Below are 20,410 nucleotides of genomic sequence, written 5' to 3' on the forward strand. Positions count from 1 at the left end.
GCTCTCGACGAGCCGCACCAAAGAGTAAAAGAAGAAGACATCCCACTTCGGAATTATTTAGTGGGATGGCACTGAAACCCTTTTTTTTTTAGGAACTTTGCGTTGTACCACGTGCTACTTTGAGCAAATCAAGAAAAGTGATTTAACCTTGACGTAACAGGTAGTTGACCATCCACTGATATATTTACTTAAAATCGCGAGTTTTCTCAAGTGATCATCTTAACCGCTTGACACTGTTGAATGATACGTTTGTTCAATAGACGATCTTCGTAAGCACCGCCGCTCAGCTACAACCGGTGGAGACGGAGCATGGCTAGCTGTGAAGCCGCTATGACCCGACCGTAGAGACAGCCTCGTCTGCCCTCTTCACCTGAACAGGTACAACATGTCAATGTCAGGTGAAGTACAAGTCGGTGGGCTGTATTCATGAGCAAAGACTCGGGCGAGGGTGGCGGGAGGCAGCCAGCAGTAACGATAGAGCAAACGGCAAGGCAGGAGCTAGCTAATTGTATAAATGCCTTCTTTTGCTGAGATTATAAAATAATGAAACTTAAAGTATTAGCTGTTAATTATTCTGACAGCGTAATGTGGCATTGTCCAATAATCTCAGTCTTCGATTGCATTGTTCAGCCTTTATGGATATTCTCTGATGGTTGTTTTGTTTTTGAGCTACAATCACAATAGCAGCACATAGACTGTTTCCTGACAACTAAAATACTAGCGATACATTAATGTACTATTGTATATAGTATACCTATATTTTGTCTGTCAGTGCTTTCACACAGTATATAATCTAATCTGCGAGGGTGGGCGATATCATAACGGTCAAATCCATGCTCAAATAGTGAATTAAGTATTAATTTATTTCTGATAAATTACAATGGTTTTAAAAAGCTGCACCACTAAACTGTAATATGGCCATTATACAAATTAATTACAATAATTAAATCACGTTATGATGGTTTGAAGCACTCTTTTTTATAATTATTATCAATAAAAATGCATAGTTTATTCAACAATTAATAATTGATTCTACAAAATGTCAGAAAATAGAGAAAAATGCCCATTTAAAGGAACCGGATGTTATCTGCCATTATAGTCAGATTGTCAGAATATTGGCCAATTCATTTTCTGTTGATCGATTAACCGGCTATTTGTTTTAGCTCTACACACTATCCTAATAACCATAACCCCAGACTTCTTCAACACATTCCTTATTATTTTATTATCTTTTTTTTTATATGAAAAATACCAGCATGTAGATCTTAGTTGATTTGCATAAACAATGTCAAATGCAGGTGCAGTGATAATGTGTTGTGTAGCGAGAGAGAGAGAGAGAGAGAGAGAGAGAGAGAGAGAGAGAGAGAGAGAGAGAGAGAGAGAGAGTCACGGCGAAGGTTAGGGGATGAAGTAAAGCTGTCTGCGGTGAGACACTCAGCCGGTGATCCTCCTTTCTTCTAAAACCAGATTTAGGGCAGCGGGTTACCATGGAGACTGGGGTGCCCTGCTGGGTGTCACTGCACATCGAAGGTCCCGTTTAGTCGGGCCACAAGCAGGGGCTTTGGTGCATGGGCGTATTGTGAAGGTACATATTTAATATCTCTAGACTGTCAGTCAAACAAAAAAGCTCAGAAGATTTTCTAACATCCAGGTGGGATTGAGATCAATAAGATCCATAAAAAACCAACAAGTCATTGGTTAGTTGGAGGTTGAAGTCCTGAACATAACTTTTTATCCACGTTTTCCCTCAAATGTAGTAAGAAATAAAGGTTTTTTTTCTTACAGTCAACACTTGAGATGATGCAGGCGCTTACAAATGAGCCTTCAAACGTAGTAATTACACTTTGCGTCATTGAGGTAATTTGTTGTTCAATCGTGATTTATTAATGTTGCACGTAGCACCCTTAAATGACCCTTAAATGATTGGAAAACCGCACCATCACGTGCAGCCTTGACAGATGGGACATACCGGTGTCACATTTACATCGTTTACGCGAGATCACCTAGTGCACTTTTTATTTATTTAGTTTTTCTTCGGTAGCTACGGGATAGTCAAGTTGCAGGGAGCAGGTTGTTGACAGGACTTACTTTCGACCGAAGGTCCCCGATGAGCGTCTCTCATTATTAATGCCATCCTATTCCGGAGAACCCGAACAAGGCTTATCTGTGTAACCAATACTCACTTTCATGGAATGACGGGATCAGGTAGCTCCTTTATTTCCTACTTCAGAAATTCACCCCGTCGTGTTCCCCTCTTACAGGGTTACCACCCTGCAGCTCCCCTGCAAGTTTCTAAGAGGTTTTTTTTTTTTTTTTTGGCCTGGAGATCTGGATTTGCCTGTAAATTATTAACAGGAGAAGTTCATTTCTAAGGGCCCGGTGGGCGTAGCTCAGTACCTGGTTTCGTTTTCATTGACGGTCGTGTGTCACACGGAGGATGCCGTCACAGAACTCGCCCCGTGCTTTCTAGGGGAGTTGACTTATTTGTATTTATTTAAGTGTGCAAGGAGCCCTCGCGACTCTTTGACTTCCCCCCCGAAGGAGGCAGGGATGATGGTGGACAACATCAGGCTCCGCTACGAAGAGCTGCTGTTTTACATGGCCTGCGTTTGCAACTGTTGGTCTGTGTGTCTGTGCGTTTGTGTGTGTCTGGAAGGCAGAGTGTGTAGGAGAGGAGGCGGCGGAGGAGGCGGTCAGGGCGGCATGCGTACGGGCAGCAGCAGCAGCTGGAGGTGGCAGCTCTCCCGGGCCATGAGGCTGGCCCTGCGCTGGTGCCGGCAGTCCCGCCCGCAGAAGAGAGGCGGCCGAGGCTGGGCGTCCGAGCCGCGGATCGGCGCCCGGCTCTTGGAGCTGTGGAGCTACAGCAGGCTGCTGCTCACCTCGCTGCACTTCAACAGCCTCACCAACTCGGACACCCTGCTGGACTGCGCCTTCGAACCCGTCTACTGGATCGTGGACAATGTGACCCGCTGGTTCGGAGCGGTGAGCTTTTTCAATCTGTCCTCCCCTCGCCACGACAAACTCGCTCCTCGCCGCCTCTCATTCTTCTCTCTCGCTGCCTCAGGTGTTTGTCTGTCTCGTCGTACTGCTGACCACCTCGGTTGTGACCATCGTCTACCTGTTCGTCCTGCCCACGATTCTCAACACCTACCCTTCGTACTGGATCGCCTGGCACCTGAGCTGTGGCCACTGGCTTCTCACCATGGTGGTCTTCCATTACTACAAGGCCACCACCACCTCTCCGGGGCAACCGCCCAAGGTACCGAAACTCCCGCTGGGCCGAGAAGAAGATTTGCTCCAGGGTGTAGCAGCACCTTTTGAATATGCAGTGCATTGAGCTCTAAGTAGCTTTTGTCATTTTTGTTTCAGTTGTGAGACAGTGAGGCATGCTTCCTCATTTGTGTGTTTTGTTTTAGGACAAAATGAATATTCCCTCAGTGTCCATCTGTAAGAAATGCATCACTCCAAAACCGGCCAGGACGCACCACTGCAGCATCTGCAACACGTAAGACAATCAAATAATAATCCTCATGTACAGTTCTTCAGTCTATAAATAATAAATAAATGTTCCCTCATGGTTAATTGTTTGTTATATTACAGCTGTGTTTTGAAGATGGACCACCACTGTCGTATCCTTCCAACAAGCAACATAAAAAAAAGAGAATGCATGACCATGCGTTACTTTCTTTCTATAATGTTTTAGGTGTTTGTTAGTTTTGGGTGTCACCGTCTTTGTCCGCGTTGAACTGAACATGTTTCCAGCCTGGTTGAACAACTGCGTGGGCCACTTGAACCACCGCTACTTCTTCTCCTTCTGCCTCTACATGACGCTGGGCTGCTTCTACTGCAGCGTCAGCAGCAAGGCCCTGTTCCTGGAGGCCTACGGGGCGATAGAGGTGAGGCCGGGAGAGGTGTCTCCATCCGTCCACCGCGTAAACACAACTCAGCTGTTCGTGTTGCTGCTCAGGCTGAGCTACCGTCTGGCCTGCGGAGCCAGACGGTAGCTCAGTTGGCAAATGATAAACGAAATTGGAGACACGCAAAGGATCTTAGCTTTCTGCTCTTGGCATTTGCCTCTGATCCGAGACGGTCTGATGTCAAACGTGCTTTCGCACCAGCTGCTGAACAAACAACTTTTGGCTTGGAATAGCGATTGTTTTTTTAATTGATATCACTAACAGGATGGTAAAGCACCCACAGTGGGAGCGGCCTCTTGATCCTGAGTCACCTCAGAGAGCAGTGAGCTAAAACATCCTCGGCTTAGATCTTAAAGTGAAAAAAAAGTCCACATTTTCCCCCCCAAAAAATGCAAGCGTGACCATTTCCTGTCCCCTTCAGAGATACTATCAGACCCCTCCTCCAACCGACGTCTTCATTGAGACCACTGCTCAAAAGAGTATCATCTTCCTCTGGGTGCTGACCAGGTCAGAAACACTTGGCCACACACTGTTTGTATTTATATATAAATACAAGCTTCAGATAAAGGTTGACGGCGTCACGTTGCACTCTGTCCTCCCCGCAGCACGGTGTGCGTCGCTCTCGGAGGACTCACCGTTTGGCACAGCATACTCATCAGCAGAGCGGAGACCAGCGTGGAGCGGCACATCAACCACAAAGAGACCAAAAGACTCCGGGAGAAGGGAAAGGTACCAACACCGTGTACAAATCAGTATTGGACCAGTTGGAGCACATACAATTGTACATTTTAAGAACCAAAAACCAACGTTCATACCACAAATACAATATTGACAAAGGCTTTCCCGTGTTCTCACTCAGGTGTTTAAAAATCCCTACCATCACGGTACAATGAACAACTGGAAGTTGCTGTTGGGTGTGGAAGAAAGGAGGTGAGTTCCTAAACTGTGAAAACATCATCTTCAGGAGTTTCTGCCATGGCCGACTTGGCGTCAGTCTCTGGTTACTGAGGTGAAAGTGCAGTTTGATACCACAGCAAAGCAGCTATTTTGTCAGAAGTAGTAGCTTTGCTGTTTGATATTTTCATGAACACCTTTAGTTGTTGTTTTTAGATTTACATTTAGCATCTTTCTATGTCGGTTATGTGTCTTGTTGTCTAGTTTCATATGGCGTGTTCTTGTGTTTGTTCTTTGTATTGTGTTTCTTCTCTGCTGTGCACTGTTGTCTGTTGTTGTCTATGGTGACAAATGACTTTCCCCACCGGGATTAATAAAGCTATCAATCTATCCATCTATCTAATTATATAGAATCTGTAATGGTAGAAAGTAAATGCATTTTCACCATAAAAGTCCATGGTTGTGATTTCATGAAAACCTTTCAGGGATAGATTGGATATTTTTTATTGTGAGGTTGTATAAGGAACGTGTCCATAGTCTGCGTTTAGCAAAGCAATGTAGAGAGCGAGAGCAAAAGCTTCATTACAATATTGTCACTCTTAACCTCGGTGTCAGACGACGTTTCCTGTTTTCACCCTTCACCTATTTGTTCTTGTTTCCCCAGACACTGGGTCACGCGGGTCCTCCTGCCCTCCAGTCATCCTCCCAACGGGAACGGCATCATGTGGGACTTCACCTTCACCAGAACAGACCCCATGGCCATCTGATGCTTTCCTCTCAACCAAATCTAAAAATAAACCCCGAGGCAACGCACCTGGCGTGCCACAGCTCGGGACAAAGAAGCTCCCGCTGCTGCAATAGGACAAGGAAAAGGAAGCTTTGTCGTTTCACAAACAGACATGGGTCTTTTGCACTGTTTAAAAAGTGTGAGCCGCGTGGAAACAAGCACTCGTGATTTATCTCGTTAGGGTCCGTCGTCGCGTCCCGGCTGCGGCGCTGACTCAGTCATAAATGGTGCTGCTGGCCAGCACGGCTGTAAAGACGACGCCGTTCTCCCACATCCTGAAACACGCAACAAGGACTATCTGCGTGAACAGTACGCGTGACAGAGGGATGCGGCAGCACGGGAAGCGTCGCACGGCTCCAGAGCCCGCAGTGACGACACGTCAACTAGAATGATCTGTGGCCGCCATCTCATGTCACTTGTTTTATCAATTAGTCTTTAAAATATGAGACGAAAGGTCAAATTAGACTCTTTGCTTTCCGTCTCATTTGTTTACACTGTTTTAACGTGCCAGCGTTAAAAGGTTCGGGACCTTTCAATGTGCGCACCGGTTTATGAATGGCGGCGTTCAAAATCAAGCATTTGAACGACTTCATGCCAAGCTTTTAGTTTCTGTTGTACGTTGACTGTGTTCGTGTGTCTTGGGCCGAGGATACATGCAAGTGTTTCTTAACGCCGCGATAAGAAAACACATTTTCAATGATCATAAGTCATGTTTTAAGGTTTTACTACCGATAAAGAAATAGTCGTGTGCCTTGTTTGGGCTTTAATATGTGAACCAGGCTCTGTGAAATGGAACACCAGATTTTTAATCCCCGTCAGATTTTTGACTGCAACTGGTTTGAATGGTAAACTAAAGATGGATGGGTTGGCTCTGCAGCTGCCATCGAGACATGACGTGTAACCAATGAGAGCTGAGCTCCAGTTTGATTTGTCTCTTTTAATAAAAAACCTGTTTGATATTTGTAGTTTGAAGTTTTTCCAGGTGATGACATTCAAGTGATCAGAAATGATAAATTTCAGCTGGAATAATTACAAAGAAAAGGTTTTAATGACATTTTAAATACTGTATTTCCTTGGCACGGGGTTGAGGTCCAAAGGTCTCTCAGCTATCGAGAGAATAAAACGCAGATGGCCGTCATATTGTTCACATAACTTACAATCTTATTTTAACGTACATTAACCTCAACATCGGTATTTCATTGTTTAAAATGATGTCAGTGAAGGTACGATACATTGATTCATGCCACCCAGTGAGCCAGCAGACGATTGGCACATCAACATTTTCCCAGGTCTCGAACCCCTCAGCTGGCCCACCAGAGTGTCCTGAATCAAACACATTCATCCAGATGAGAAGACTAAAGGCCGTCAGTGCCCGCTGGGTTCAGTGCTGCTCTCGTCCGGCTGTTAAGACCTCATCCTTATATGCCGAGTGGAGGTCTTTGTTTCCAGCAGCCAAAATTGTCCAAAAATGAAGTAAAAAAAACAAACGTTGCCCCCACAGTTCATGACATCATCATTCAATGGGTGCACAGAGTTTGCTTCTCTCTTCGTACGGGAGTTCACACATTCAAAGTATTCAACAAAAGCTATTTTGAAATTTAGAACCTAACTTTCTGAAGAGATCCAAACAATTTTCATCAGCAAAAATCTTGTAAATGTAATTATTAAATTTCACATTTCTTTGACAGAAAAGCAGCTGATGACCACTTTAGTTGCTGATCTGACGGAGCATGAAACCTACAGGATAACTTTAAATGCACTTAAAATCCCATCTTCCAAATTATGAACGACTAAAACACCGACGTTACATTTTCTCCACTGCGTAGTGAGAAAGACAGCAAAGTACATGGAGGTGTGTAACATATTAAACATTCTTTTCACTCAGACAATGCTCCACATAATCCTATTTTGTGCGTTGCTGAATATATAGACTGTTAAAACAAAAACATGTCCAAAGGGAGAGAAGATGAAGGGTGGAGGGATTCTGGCTGAAAAGATGAGTATGGAGGATAAAGGGATGCTGAAAGATCCAAAGGAAAGGAGGAGTGGTGGCAGAGGGGGGGGCACCGAGGAGAGGGAGACGATGTGTGGATTGTGCAGCTCGGATCCTTGGTACCCGGTCCAGGAGTTTCCACTTTCCCACATCTGCATTCTTCCAGGTTTAGGGAGGATGGGAGACTCGGGTTGCGCTGAATCAACTTCCTCCAGGAGTTCCTAACAGGAACCTGTGAGGAAAAACACAAGAAAGAAAGAGTCACTTTCTTGTGACGAACCAACTGGCAAACACACAGCGTTCATTTGACACACGGCCATTCGAAAGAACAGGACATTTCATTCCTCTGTATGTTAATACCTGGTTCACACAATATCGCAAATCTAACACAAGAAGCGAAGAACTCTGTGGATTTGAAATATCCTCTCGTGTCTCTTGAACGGCGGTACCGGCCTCTTACCAGTCTGCTCTCGCCTGAACCGCCTCCCTCCTCACCAGCCGCTTCCTGTCGTCCAGAGGCCGCGCCAGAGCTCGCAGCACTCGAGCCCGAAACGGCAACACCTGGAACGGTAAAACATGTTTAATAAATAATACAAAAAATAGAAATAATACTAAAACACTGAGTTTCAACAAATATGTCAAATTCATTTTGATTTCATAGTGACATCCTAATAAAAAAAAACAACCTAATTTGGAGAATTTATTGAACATTTTGATGGTTCTCAAACACCTTAAAACTTTGGTTTTACCTCATGCTCCGGGAAGCAGGAAATGGCATGGATGCAACGCAGTGATGCGATCCTGACGCCCTGCGAGGAACAAACACAGTATTCGTTAGCGCTGCGGCGAATTAACACACAATGAGCGGCCGCTTCAGACCAATGGAGACGCAGTACGGCTGTGAACACGGGGAACGAGCTGCTCGGCGTCTTTTTGTGTCCGTTTATTGTTTTTACATTCATGAAACTTTTTAAATGAACTGTATTTCAGATGAGGGGGTGCACACGCATTCCTGACTGCGTCGCACAGTAATGCGATGTACAAAATACATAGTTTGATACGTTATTAACATACGATACATGTATCCGTTTGCTGCTCACAATCACACACAATCACGACAGATAGCTCCCTCGTGCGTGCCGTCCCACTAACCATGGCAGGGCTGGAGATGAGCGCCAGCAGCCGGCTGACCAGAGCCTCCAGCTGCTGGATGAGCGCCGGCGGCGGGTCGATCAGGACGGGCTCCAGACAGGACAGGGTGGACAACTGGACGCCCTGGTCGGGACACGACAAGGCCTCCAGCAGCAGAGACAGCAGCTGGACGGGGACGAGACGACTTCACATTCACACTGACCCTTCCCCAGCTGTTTCAATAAAGTGTGAGGCGGCCACTGATTCCAGTGCTTTGTGGTCCCATCTACTCACCGCTGGGAGTTCAGTGACTTGAACCTGCTTGGGCAGTTTATTGACAATGTTAGACACAGCCTTCAGGTAGTTGGGCTTCTTCTCTGTAGAGGAGACAGAGGTGAAGAACAGAAAGGTGCAGAGAAAGAACCTAAAACCTCAGGAACAAGTGACTCATTTGAGCGTATTTGTTCTCTTTTTGGAGATCTCACATTCGCTCCTGTAAATGTTTGAGGTTTTTGAGCCTCTTTGGTTACAAACTATATGTAACCCTCGGTGAGAATATTGTAATATACATTATACACTTGACGGATATTAACAGATTTTATCTGAAAGTGCTTAACTAAATAAAAATGTCTGATTCATGCCCATAGATGTTTACACTGCAAGTTATCGGAGTTGCGACTCTTTAGATTTCCATCAGACAGTAGAATGCAAAATAAACCTTCTCAAGTTTCCTCTTGTTCCTTCATCTATTCAGATATGGCTGACTGTGTGTTCAGCGACTAAGCTCATATTGCTGCACTCTGAATGAACAATGTAGTTGTTTTTTAATAAACATTTCTTTTGCTCTCTTGATGTTTAAAGGCTATAAAACTGGACAAAAATAGATGTTTAGATATATACGTGTTAAATGTGTACGCGTTATATAAATATATGTAAAAAGCATCAAAGACCACCAATAATATTTAAATATATTCTTTAGTCTTTCTATTTCCTGTGCTCATCCATGGACCGTGATGAGTCTTTTGTCTGCTCTCGAGCCCTTCATGAGATCGTCAGCACATCGTGGCTTTAACCGAGTTACCTCTCGATCACCAATGAACTCGGCCTCGTACCTTGCGGCGCGGCGTTGAAGCCCTGGACCAACTTGGCTGAATTCTCGCTGAAGAAGCGCTGGCGGTACATGATGCGAACATCGGCATGGCAACCGCGGTTCAGGATGTCGGCGGAGTCGCTCATCAGCAGCCGGAAGCCGTCCGCCGCCGCCGGACCCAGATCGGCGTCATCGAGCAGAGAAAAGAGCTTCAAAGAGACACACAGTGGAAGGAAAACGGAAACAAAGAGTTAGTCCAGTGCGTTTTTTTTTACTTTGTGAACTGTTAAAATGAAAGATTAACATTGTTTTATTGAAACACAAGGTCCAACTGTATTCAATATGTTATATTGTTTTTACCTTGTCAGTCAGGGTTGTGAACAGAGGGTGGTATCGGAGAAGCAGAGCTTTCGCAACCTGGAGACAAGAGAAACTTTATGGCACCTGCTGCTTCTCATACTTATAATAAACTTCTGTTAAGTTACCAATTAACTTGACAGATAGCTGACAGTAAAATAAAACGTACACACTAGAATGTCTTGAAAATCAGACCAACAAATCTAATCAGTGTCCGGCAAAAAAATATTTTCCGGCAGAGAGAATTAATATTGAAAACAGTGCGACTCGTACCCAGATCAGGAGGCTGCAGGCCTGAGTGCGTACAGGTGAAGACGTGGAGTCCAGCTCATGACACACCCTCTTCATGGTCCTCTGAATTAGGCTGTCGAGAGAGTCGCCTGAACAGGAAACGGAGGCAATAAAGAGAGGCATTTCGTTGACAAAGTGAAGCTCTCGGTTTTTGGAGGGGATAAAATGGACGCCTGACAGGAACGTGTAGACCCAAACTGACCCTGCGGTCTTTTGTTCGCCAGGCCGGCAAAGCACTTTGCAGCCGAGGTGTACGACAGCGGGTGGCTGCAGGTGCAGCTCATCTCCTCCAGCTCGGCCATCAGGTCGTCGATCCGAGGCACCTCCACCTGAACGACATGCGAAACACTCAGAATACAGATGTGTTTGTTTCAAAGAAGAAGAAGAAAAGGCGTCGTAGAAGTGTTGAGACTCACGCTGCGAGGCAACGAACACACGCATCCCAAGAGCAGACAAACCATCTGGGACTGGCTCCACGAGTCGCCCTGCTGCTTCTGGGAGAGCGTCGAGTTACAGTGACGTTAAAAAGATGAACCGCACAGTGGGGCAATGACGAGGAATGTTTCAGGGTGCGATGTTTAAATATAAGCCCCAGAAATAACTGCAGTCACTCACGTACACAAATCCATGTACGTACACACCTTGAGCAGCTGGATGTTGGAAGGGAACGAGTTGTCGGGCAAAAAGGAAACGTCACCATCCAGGAAGAGAGACACGGCCCTCGCCGCCGTCCGTCCCGCCAGCCTGACGACACGAAACACCCACAAAGGAAAACACACAAACCCCGTGAAACATGTTCTTATAACACTGTGAGAAAATAAATCTGACTTGCAACTCTGACTTACTAAATAATAACATGTGAGAAACAGACAGGAACCATTTTGTTTTTAATTTTTCATACCTGAAAATCTAAAAACACAGCGGACAGAATTAACTTGTGGAACTATTGAGTTGAAACAGTGTGACTGACATGCATGTGGTAATGATGGTTATATCAGCTGTTGTAAAATTAAAAGCAAGCATTCATAATTTATACCTTTACGCCTTTAGATACATGTTTTCTTCCACACTTTAATAATAATTTCCCCCCAAAACAGTCATAAGTATTCCTAAATATCCCATGTAAATAACTGATATTGGAATATAGTAGAAACAAATACTTTTTTTTACAAACATACAGATCCTGCTGGTGTTGTGTTTTTCCTGTGGAGAAACGCTAACGTGTAGAAGAGTGGATGAGAGTTTGTACTGACGTGGGCTGCAGCCTGGAGCAGGAAGTACTGATGACGGGCACCAGGGCGGACAGGACCGCCTCCTCCAGAAGAGGACTCCGACCACCAGGTGACCCCTCGCCTGAAACACAGGAAGAGGAAGTACAAAATGTTTCAATTTCAGCTCAAATAATTCACCCTTTTAACATCAACAGGGTTTTATAATGTTAATATGCTTATTGTTGATGGAGTTCATTACTTTAATGATTACACCGGGAACAGCGGACGTTTGCTTTCCTCTTGGGGATAATTACATCATCAAGAAGGGTTGTGGTGAAAGGTGAAAAGGTCATTATTGTGGTTGAAGGACGGCTCACCCTGCATTGCTGCCTGGAGGGCCAGAGACAGCAGGCGCGGGATGATGACGTCATGGAAGCATCGTCCCGTCTCCTCGGTGTCCTGAACCTGCTTGGCTATTCTCTGGAGACTATGACACGCCAGCACCACCTCCTCCACTGAGAAAACTACACCGCCTGAATCAAAAAACACAACATTCATCTGAAACGTCATTTCTTTGGCCCGCGTCAAAACTCCTGCACGGCTTGACCTTCAGCTTTTTTGTGTTTGGAGACAAACTAACACATGCTTGTGTTATAATTCAAAGTGTGCTTCGCGTGTTTCTGCAGTTTGAGATGGACATGCTGAGGCGTCGTCTATAAAAGACGAATGAATCTCGGCCTGAAGTCAGAAAACCGTCTTTCCAGACAGATTACCTGTGTGTGCCGAGCTGAGGACCTCCAAGAGGACGGGCGTGCTCTCCTGGACAACGCTGGCTTGAGTGGACACCGCAGCCAGAGCGGACAAACACCGCTGGCGCATTGCATGATGGGAATTCGTCTCAGAAGCTGCTCTATTGTGGCCTTGATCCATGGGCTCTGAACAGAGGAGAGGAAAAGGTTTGCAAATTACACTCGTGGAACGTTCGTCTGCAGACCTGATGGGAAAGGGTGCGTTCAAGAAAAACTGCATATTTCTGTGTGTATTTTGTATTGCATGTCATACATACCAGAAAACATCTCCTCCTTTAGTCTTGGGATCAGTTTGGTGATGAAAGCTGCAGGGTGCAACTCTGCTAAGGCTCCAGCACACTCCACCACAGCGAGACTGGAGGCAGAAACAGGGAAACGACTCAGATGGATACTGTTTATGTTCAGTATGGTCGTCCTGATCCGAACGCAGAGATTGTTTTTGCGGCGGGTCAAGGGATTCTTTAATTGACTGAATCGGTTATAATGAGCCTGACCCGAACCCTCGGATTATAAGGATGCTAGAAGAGAGGAGAGCTGACCTGACTTTGTTGTCGTCCTCCGTCAGCAACAGCCTGGTCAGGTGATCTACAGCCAGCTCCACATCAGAGTCCAACAGCAGACCTGAGAGAGACAGTAGAATTGAAGCAGTGCTGAATTTCGCACTCAATCTGACTCTCCTGCAGGTTGTTGATGGAGGAGTTTGTCTCATCTCACCCGTTTGTTGCGCCAGTGAGGTGAGCAACGAGGTGGCCGTGATCTGCAGGCTGGAGTTAGTCTCCGTCAGAGCTGAAAACACCATGGTGCACAGAGCCGGACGGAAGGCTAGAAACACACTTTCTTCTAATGTGGTGGGACGGGGGGAAGAAAGGAGAAGAGAAGAGTTACAATCAAAGAGGATTACATCTTTTGTCTCTATTGTTATGCACAAACAGCACTTAAACACAGTTACAGTATAAAAAGTAAGTAAATAATCTCTTTAGAAGTTCCTTGATGACTGACTATCACAGTTTACACATTCACAAACACGCGTGACCACACGGGGCGTCTGGAAGACTCAAGAACAGCAAGCTTTTAATTCTTGTCTCGGTACCGGATACTTTAGAGTGAAGACGCTCAAACACCATAGACACACACAATTGTATTCTTTGTCGTATAATTTGATGATTTTTATGCTTATTTATTGTAGTTTAAGTGGAACAAGATGCAGCTGTAAGAAACGTATGTAACACATGAGCGGCGTGGAATTTACACGTTTCCCTGAAGCAAGACAGCAATAAACTACACTTGCCGTTCTCGCAGGTTTTTACCGACTGTATAAATCTTTGCACCACCTCGAGCAACGTTCGTCTGTGGGAACACTGCACAAAGAGAAAAGTCATGTTATGCAGCTTGATAAACGTTACTGATATCATCACACATATAGCAACATTTTGACTTTGAACTGAACAACACCACAGATTTAATAAATGTATGAATTAAAGAAAGATACACAACGTGCTTGAATTAAAAGCGAACCAAGATCTGTGTCAGTCTCCACCTGTGCTCTGCTGTTGTACTGCTCAACGAGAGACGGCACGACGGCGTCTGTGACGATGTGGCTCGCCCTGTTGGAGGCGCTGCAGGCGGCCTGGAGCAGCTTGGCACTGGGCCACACCAGCTTCAGGTCCGGCTCACACAGGTGATGTTTGCAGTCTGGAACAACATTAAGACTTCCAGTAAAACAAAACAAAAATAGACCACTCACTGCCCTTTACTGGTATGCGACTTTCAGAGAAAGATTAAAGAGAGGAAGAGAGGGTTTCGCTGGGTTAAAGAGCAGGCAACACTAAAATACTCTGGTGTCATTCATTCATATATTCATTTAAGTCTCCTGTGATGATTTAAAGGCTTTTTTCACCTTGAAGAAGATCAACATTTACACAGAAATTCCTGTTTTCTCATCGGGTTTTGGGATGTGAAGGAATCAACACTATCTTCTCAAGAATTATAGATTTTTACATTAAGGTACTTATAAAAGTCATGAAAGATATGATGCTGGTTGGTAAGTTTTCCTTAACTTTAATTAACTCAGATGATGGAAACTAACCATCATCTGAGTCTAACATTGTATCTCCTACAGTTGACATCACAACGGTTGAAATAAGAGCACTAAACAGACACCATGGTATAATATAAATCCACTAACCACAGTTCTGATATATTTAGTTCATCATTTTATACATCTCCACACCCTCTCTCATCGCCTTACAGCCTCCCTTGTTTTCTTTTCATTTATTTCCCCTCCATCACTCCTTCCACACCCGTCTAAATGTTTTACACGCACCGGGAGTCCTTCCAAATAAAATGTGCTTTTATGTGCAAATGGGCTTGATTTCACAACATTCACCTTTGAGAACGAGATCCAGGAAAGTGCTGAGGGAGTCCTCCGAGTCAGAGTGGAGGACTGAGCGAGACAGACAGGAAGTGAGTGCGGTAAGAGCGGCGAGGCCAGCCGACTCAATCTTCTCGCTCGATGTCTGAAACACCTGCAAGGAAACAACAGGGGAACATTGTTAGCCGGCTTGTTCTTCAGATTCACAAAGAGTTGATTACATTACCGGTTTGGTTACTTTGATCTAAGTGGTTGGAATAAAAAGGTACATTTTGACACATTTCTTTTTTCCAATTTGTTATTTCAGCATTTATCTCTTCTCTTGTTAATTACAACAAAAAATCAGTCCAGACTGTTGTGTTTCTCTTGGCTCTCTAAGCATGAGAGACTGCATTTGTTCCCTTCTTCCCATGAGGGTGCTTTGGGTCACTTCCTTTAGATCCTCTCAATGATATTCTCATTTCTGATCTATCAGTTCATCTTCATGTCTTGGAGCCTTAATTTAGAGTTCAAATGCTTTTGTTGGCAACTGAACAACCACAAACTAAAAGACTAAACACTGGAGAGTTAAGAAAAATAAAGTTGGTTGATAGGAACGCAGCTTCAAAGATGCTTCTTGTTGTTCATTCCTTGCGATAAAGATAGCCAAAATGTCATCTCAATTCACAAAAAAACCCCACTTCAAACAAGTTTAACTGTTTCTTTACAAAGCTAAGACACCACATAGACACACATGAATTAAATAAAATCCCATGTACTATTAAGGTTTTGTATACATTTATCTCATACAAACCTCTCTCCGTAGCGACGCCCACAGTCCCTCAAGGAACTCCGCCACGTCCTTGTGTTCATAATGTGACGCACCGACCGTCTGAAAAATATCCATGTGTTAAAGAGAAAGAAGAAGAAGAAACCCCTGCATCAACTTCATAAGTTGTACATAAACCCTCCGGCTCTGGGCCTCTCAGCAGCTCCACTGTAGCTTTAAAGACTCACTCTGGTGCTCAAGGGAAAGTCAACAGTGTATCATCCACATGTACAAACTTTAGCAACATAGTGGAGATTAATAGAGATTTCTCACCAGAGTCTGCAGCGAGTCCAGCTTGGCACTCTGAACATCAGAGTCCAGTTTCTCAATGATGAGCGGGAGCAGAAACTGGAGCGGGGAAGTAATGGATTTAGGCCGTCAGAGAAAGATTTACGGGATCCCAAGCTTCTCAGGTCACGAAGAAGCAAAGTGAAAATGCAGTACCTCTGCAAACCGCGGCGTCCCAGTGAGGACGTCCCTCAGCGTCTGGATGAGCTCCTCTCTGGTGATGCCGTGCGGGTCGTTGGGAGGCTGAGGTGGGTGGAGAATACACACAATTCAAGAAGAGAGAACACTCAGATATCACAAATGCACCTACACACGTTCAACAACAAAGGAATGTCCTCATGCCACACAACAACCCACGTCACGTTCGTAGCATTGTGGCAAAGTGCCGGTTGTTCCAGAGAGTCAGCAAACGATGATGCAGATATGGGAACTGGACGTGAGCAGACGAGGGGGAGACGCTGTGTTATCATTTTTAACACCGTTAGTCTGAGGTCACGGGAAGTCGGTGATGACATTTCTGTCTGCTGCGCTCTCGGCTTTCGTCAGTTCGAGGGGAAAAAAGCAGCTGAGTAAACAGGCACTTACGGGGGTGAAGTCAATGGGGAAATAGCAGGACGTCACTTCGAACAGCTCCTCTGTGAATTTACCTGAGACAGCAGATAAGAAATTAACGGGATGCAAAATATAGAGACAGAGGGACACACAGAAAATGGTGAGAAAGATGCTGAATGCGCATACGCTCTCACCGAGATCATAACCTCGGAGGATGATGCTCTTGGCGATCTGGAAGGCTAACAGGAGGTTGCGGGGGTCTCTCTCTCCGTCCATTGACTGGACAAAGCCAAACACAAAGTCTGCCCCCAATCCCTTCAGTTCTGTGGAAACGTTAAACAGCAACACACAACTCCGTCTCAGTTCTGCAAGGCGGCTGACAGATATATTGTTTTTTACGCATAGTGTTTGAAGAGCGTTGATAAGTTTTCACAGCCGCTAGTTTGGAAAAATTACACCACATACCTCTTCCTCAAAGAAATTATATGACCAGCAACCAGCATCACATGACATATGATCGGATTGAGTCTTATTCGAAAATCTGAGGTCCAATATTTTTGAGTTTCAAACTACAGTTAAAATATTCCACATTGAGGATTCTTATAAGCTATAATTTAAATGCTATTATTATGTTTACTTCCACTTTAGTGGGGAGACAGAGGTGAGGTCACATTGTCCCATCACACATGCTGCGGTGTTCATTACTGGCGGCCACACACGAAGAAACGCACAAACGTCTATGAAAAACTTGCCGTGCATGCTCATCACTCGCCTGCCAAACAGACAGCAGAGGAAGCTGTAACCACCCCGTCCTTTATTACAGGGCTGCTACGGGTTTAAGTGCTCCGAGGTGAGCGATAACTACGCTGACGAGTCAGACAACTGGTGAGATTTCTGACTTTCAAAACTCACTCTCTGCTGTTTTGGATTACCTCTGTTTTCAACAGAGAAGCTTTATTTTTTGTGTCAGTCATTGTGAGGAGCCGCTTGTGCCTCTAACGAACTACGATGAATCAGACTTAAACCTGGCTTCTCTTACCGGCTTCTCTGCTCGCCATGAGGTTGATGAGCATGTTGTAGACGCACGTTCTCTCAGTCAGCATCAAGGACTGGAGAAAAAAAACAACAGACCCTATAAGCTCTTTACACACAACATCCAGAATTTAACAACTATTTAACGTGTCAGGTTTACCAACAAAGCGCACTAAATAGAAGAGGAAGTGCTTCACAGATATGGAGGAAAAAAAGAACGGCATCATCACACACTCGAAGGCCACATTCACACATGAGGGTGCGGGGTTGTGCGGCTGCGTGTGTGTTGCTTAATTTGAGTAAAACTTCATTTGCTGGTTACACGATTGGCCACTTCAGTGTGATGTCAGGTTGCCTGTGTATGTGTGTGTGTGTGTGTGTGTGTGTTTGCGAATGTTGGCTTAAAAGAGTCGAGTTAGGTCAGTGGATGACTGCTTTTGCTTTATTTTCACATCTGGCAGCAGATGATTAATAGACTAGTACAGTAGGTAGATCATCTATTTTTCTTTCTCAGAAATTAACTAAACAATGTGATTGAGAGCAATGATTGGTCCTATTTTTTGTATGCCCCATGCACAAACAAAAACAGTTGATGTTAAAATAAAAGGTTGCCTGCTGCGACTTAAACATCTTTATTATAAAACAGTGTCAAAAGGCTCACCTGAACATGAACATCCTGAAACAAAGACCTCAGCATGGACACAGCGGAGCCAGGAGGCAACACTGTACATTTTGTCTGGGGGGAAAAAGCAGAAACACACTTACACACACACACACACACAAAGTGCATGCTGGTCTCTCTTGTCACATCTGGAGCTTCTCAAAACGAAGCTCAAACCTGCCAAGCAGTGACTAACTTGCGAGCTTGGCAGTCGGTTAATCTCTCGCAGGACGTTTCAGACGTTGTTTTTGCTGAAAGTCTATCAGAGGTAAACACTCACCAGCGCCCTGAGCCCCTGTAAAACTGGCGGTATGATGACATAATGGTCCTTGAGACGGTTTTCAAAGAAGACAATAAGCACTTCCACTGCAGAGAACAGAGACAGGGAGACATGTTGACAAAACATCACTTTTTTTAATCGTTGTGTGCAGCACCGAAAGACTGCGGGCAACCAAATGTATGTTATTTCAATAGATGTTTGCTTTTCAGTATTTTATATAGCAACCAACAAGGCAATGAAATCATGGTTTTGCACCCAAAAACAGACAAAGATTAAAGACAAGAGTGGGACAATTTACAAACTATAAGAGAAGAAAGTACCTTCTCTCTCTGTAAGACCTCCATAGCATTCGTGTAAAACTTCAGAGAGAAGCTGGACTCCTCTGGCTCGGGTGTGAGGCTGTGAGCTGGTTAGGCTCAGTCTAAACAAGGAAGGAAAGCAACATATTATTTATTACCAAGTATTCATACAATAGCAACTGAAGAGTTTGAAATGTGATGTTTGTCACTGAAGAAGGACACAATATGAGGTGGATATAGTTTCTAATTTGTCGTCAATTAATACTATTCACTAGAAACACCCCATATCTGTTTAGCTGGGGTGACGCTAGCAATATTCAATATCAAAATAAACATTTTGGACTTCTTAAATTCCACCACCTCTTTAGTCTTAGACATATTAAACCAAATAAGAGCACAACAAAAATTGTAAAGTATACTACCATGCCAATGCTTTTGTTTGGTGTACATTACTGCTGTTATGTTACAGCAGAGTAAACAGTCTTACCCCAGCGCCTCCACCAGCTGCAGGATTGTGTACTGTCCGTCTTTGACACCTGAACAGAGAGCCAGGTTTAGTAGATTCCTGACAAAGCTCTGATGAAGACAGCCAACCACAAACACACACACACAGATAAGACAGGTCCTAGCAGCACAACTGCAGACTAATGAAGGACCCAGGCCGGGTTCAAAGGTACAGAGTTCATTGACGAAGTGCTTCTCCCTTCGGACACAAACACAGCAGCTAGCCCACCGGAGCTCAAACTATCAGGTTGCTCGTCGAATGACATTACGAGGAAACGAGAGGGTTACATGAAGCGTTTGCTGCTCCTGTGACAAAATGAGCAGACTGGTGTCACAGTTAGCGTGTGCTTTCGTATCGCGAGTCTCTCTACACCGCACAGGATGTTGTGGCGCTAAGTTAGCTAGGACAGTTAACATCATGCCGTGTTGCGCATCCTTGAGGCGGCAACTCTGCAGCGTCTTTCCCGCTGCGAGCTGTTTCTCAGAAAGCGTTGAAGCAAATATGAGGAAGACGTATTTACATGTTGCTGTTTCTTTGGCCTTGCTGTCTTGTAGTCCCGAGACAAATTCCTCCACAAGAGACAGCAGCAGGGTACTGTCCGCAGCCATCGTGCCTCTGTTACTCAACTGCGACCACGCATGCGCGAAAAGTTACGAGTCAAACGAACGGGAAAAGTGACTAATTTGCCATAAGCCGTTTTAAAATAGGACAGTTGTCGAATAATGCAATGTTACGTAGAGGCCACTGGATCGCGCGTGTGTTGCTCAAAATTGACATGTTTTCTGAATGTTGAAATAAAAACCAAATATTAGTTTATGATGCTGCCTTCAGGTGCTGTCCGAATTTTAAAACTCTGCAAAGAGCCGACTGATATTCGTTATGTGAGCTACTTCTTGACACCGTCTCCCCCACACAAGGAGGCACAGTTTAGTCGTTCTTATACCAAACAAATCATGACATGTATAACTCAAACCATGAACATGGAAGCTGCACATAACAGCTATACGATACCCCCGCCGGTATCGGGTTTATTCGCAGTCTCGCCCATTTATAATTGCTTTTCTTCCTGACGTCAGAGAACCTAGCACCTGCCTGCGTGCTTACGCGCAGGCGTGAAAAAAAAAGTTCGACTGC

General features: G+C 44.7%; 2 protein-coding genes across 3 annotated transcripts; one reads left to right on the forward strand and one right to left on the reverse strand.

The window, feature by feature from the left end:
- The first annotated feature begins 49 nt into the window (after nt 1–49).
- zdhhc16b (zinc finger DHHC-type palmitoyltransferase 16b) lies at nt 50–6,557 on the forward strand. Of its 2 annotated transcripts, none has more exons than XM_068583195.1 (11): nt 50–160; nt 261–378; nt 2,657–2,982; nt 3,065–3,259; nt 3,417–3,505; nt 3,601–3,629; nt 3,763–3,896; nt 4,339–4,424; nt 4,523–4,646; nt 4,777–4,847; nt 5,476–6,557. In XM_068583195.1, exons 3-11 carry the CDS (start codon nt 2,704–2,706, stop codon nt 5,576–5,578), a joined length of 1,110 nt encoding a protein of 369 aa, XP_068439296.1. In that variant the 5' UTR covers nt 50–160; nt 261–378; nt 2,657–2,703; the 3' UTR covers nt 5,579–6,557. The 2 variants fall into 2 exon arrangements, with proteins under 2 accessions (XP_068439296.1, XP_068439295.1); XM_068583194.1 differs by having other exon boundaries at nt 2,661–2,982.
- A 73-nt stretch (nt 6,558–6,630) lies between these two features.
- mms19 (MMS19 homolog, cytosolic iron-sulfur assembly component) lies at nt 6,631–19,890 on the reverse strand. Its single transcript, XM_068582678.1, has 31 exons — nt 19,797–19,890; nt 19,259–19,307; nt 18,793–18,893; nt 18,473–18,558; nt 18,193–18,267; nt 17,539–17,608; nt 16,694–16,822; nt 16,533–16,594; nt 16,104–16,190; nt 15,933–16,007; nt 15,645–15,722; nt 14,867–15,005; nt 14,018–14,172; nt 13,769–13,838; nt 13,195–13,320; nt 13,020–13,101; nt 12,738–12,835; nt 12,445–12,606; nt 12,049–12,204; nt 11,714–11,813; nt 11,102–11,204; nt 10,877–10,954; nt 10,663–10,789; nt 10,443–10,549; nt 10,173–10,229; nt 9,835–10,021; nt 9,017–9,099; nt 8,744–8,908; nt 8,341–8,400; nt 8,052–8,152; nt 6,631–7,823 (listed from the first exon to the last, which is right to left on the reverse strand). Exons 1-31 carry the CDS (start codon nt 19,882–19,884, stop codon nt 7,793–7,795), a joined length of 3,087 nt encoding a protein of 1,028 aa, XP_068438779.1. The 5' UTR covers nt 19,885–19,890; the 3' UTR covers nt 6,631–7,792.
- Nucleotides 19,891–20,410: the final 520 nt, after the last annotated feature.

The sequence above is a fragment of the Clinocottus analis genome, unplaced genomic scaffold (assembly GCF_023055335.1).
Source record: "Clinocottus analis isolate CAN_PGR_092001 unplaced genomic scaffold, fCliAna1.0.p SCAF_19, whole genome shotgun sequence".
Taxonomy (NCBI): Eukaryota; Metazoa; Chordata; class Actinopteri; order Perciformes; family Cottidae; genus Clinocottus; species Clinocottus analis.

What these genes read in the sequence shown, in the direction of transcription:
- zdhhc16b (XM_068583195.1), top strand. Translation starts at nt 2,704, where the DNA reads ATGCGTACGGGCAGCAGCAGCAGCTGGAGGTGGCAGCTCTCCCGGGCC. An exon ending in GACTCCGGGAGAAGGGAAAG is followed by an intron (nt 4,647 to 4,776) that starts GTACCAACACCG and finishes GTTCTCACTCAG; the next exon opens with GTGTTTAAAAATCCCTACCA. An exon ending in TTGGGTGTGGAAGAAAGGAG is followed by an intron (nt 4,848 to 5,475) that starts GTGAGTTCCTAA and finishes TTGTTTCCCCAG; the next exon opens with ACACTGGGTCACGCGGGTCC.
- mms19 (XM_068582678.1), bottom strand. Translation starts at nt 19,884, where the DNA reads ATGGCTGCGGACAGTACCCTGCTGCTGTCTCTTGTGGAGGAATTTGTC. An exon ending in TGTGTTCGTTGCCTCGCAGC is followed by an intron (nt 10,790 to 10,876) that starts GTGAGTCTCAAC and finishes CATGTCGTTCAG; the next exon opens with GTGGAGGTGCCTCGGATCGA. An exon ending in TCATCTCCAGCCCTGCCATG is followed by an intron (nt 8,401 to 8,743) that starts GTTAGTGGGACG and finishes TGTTCCTCGCAG; the next exon opens with GGCGTCAGGATCGCATCACT.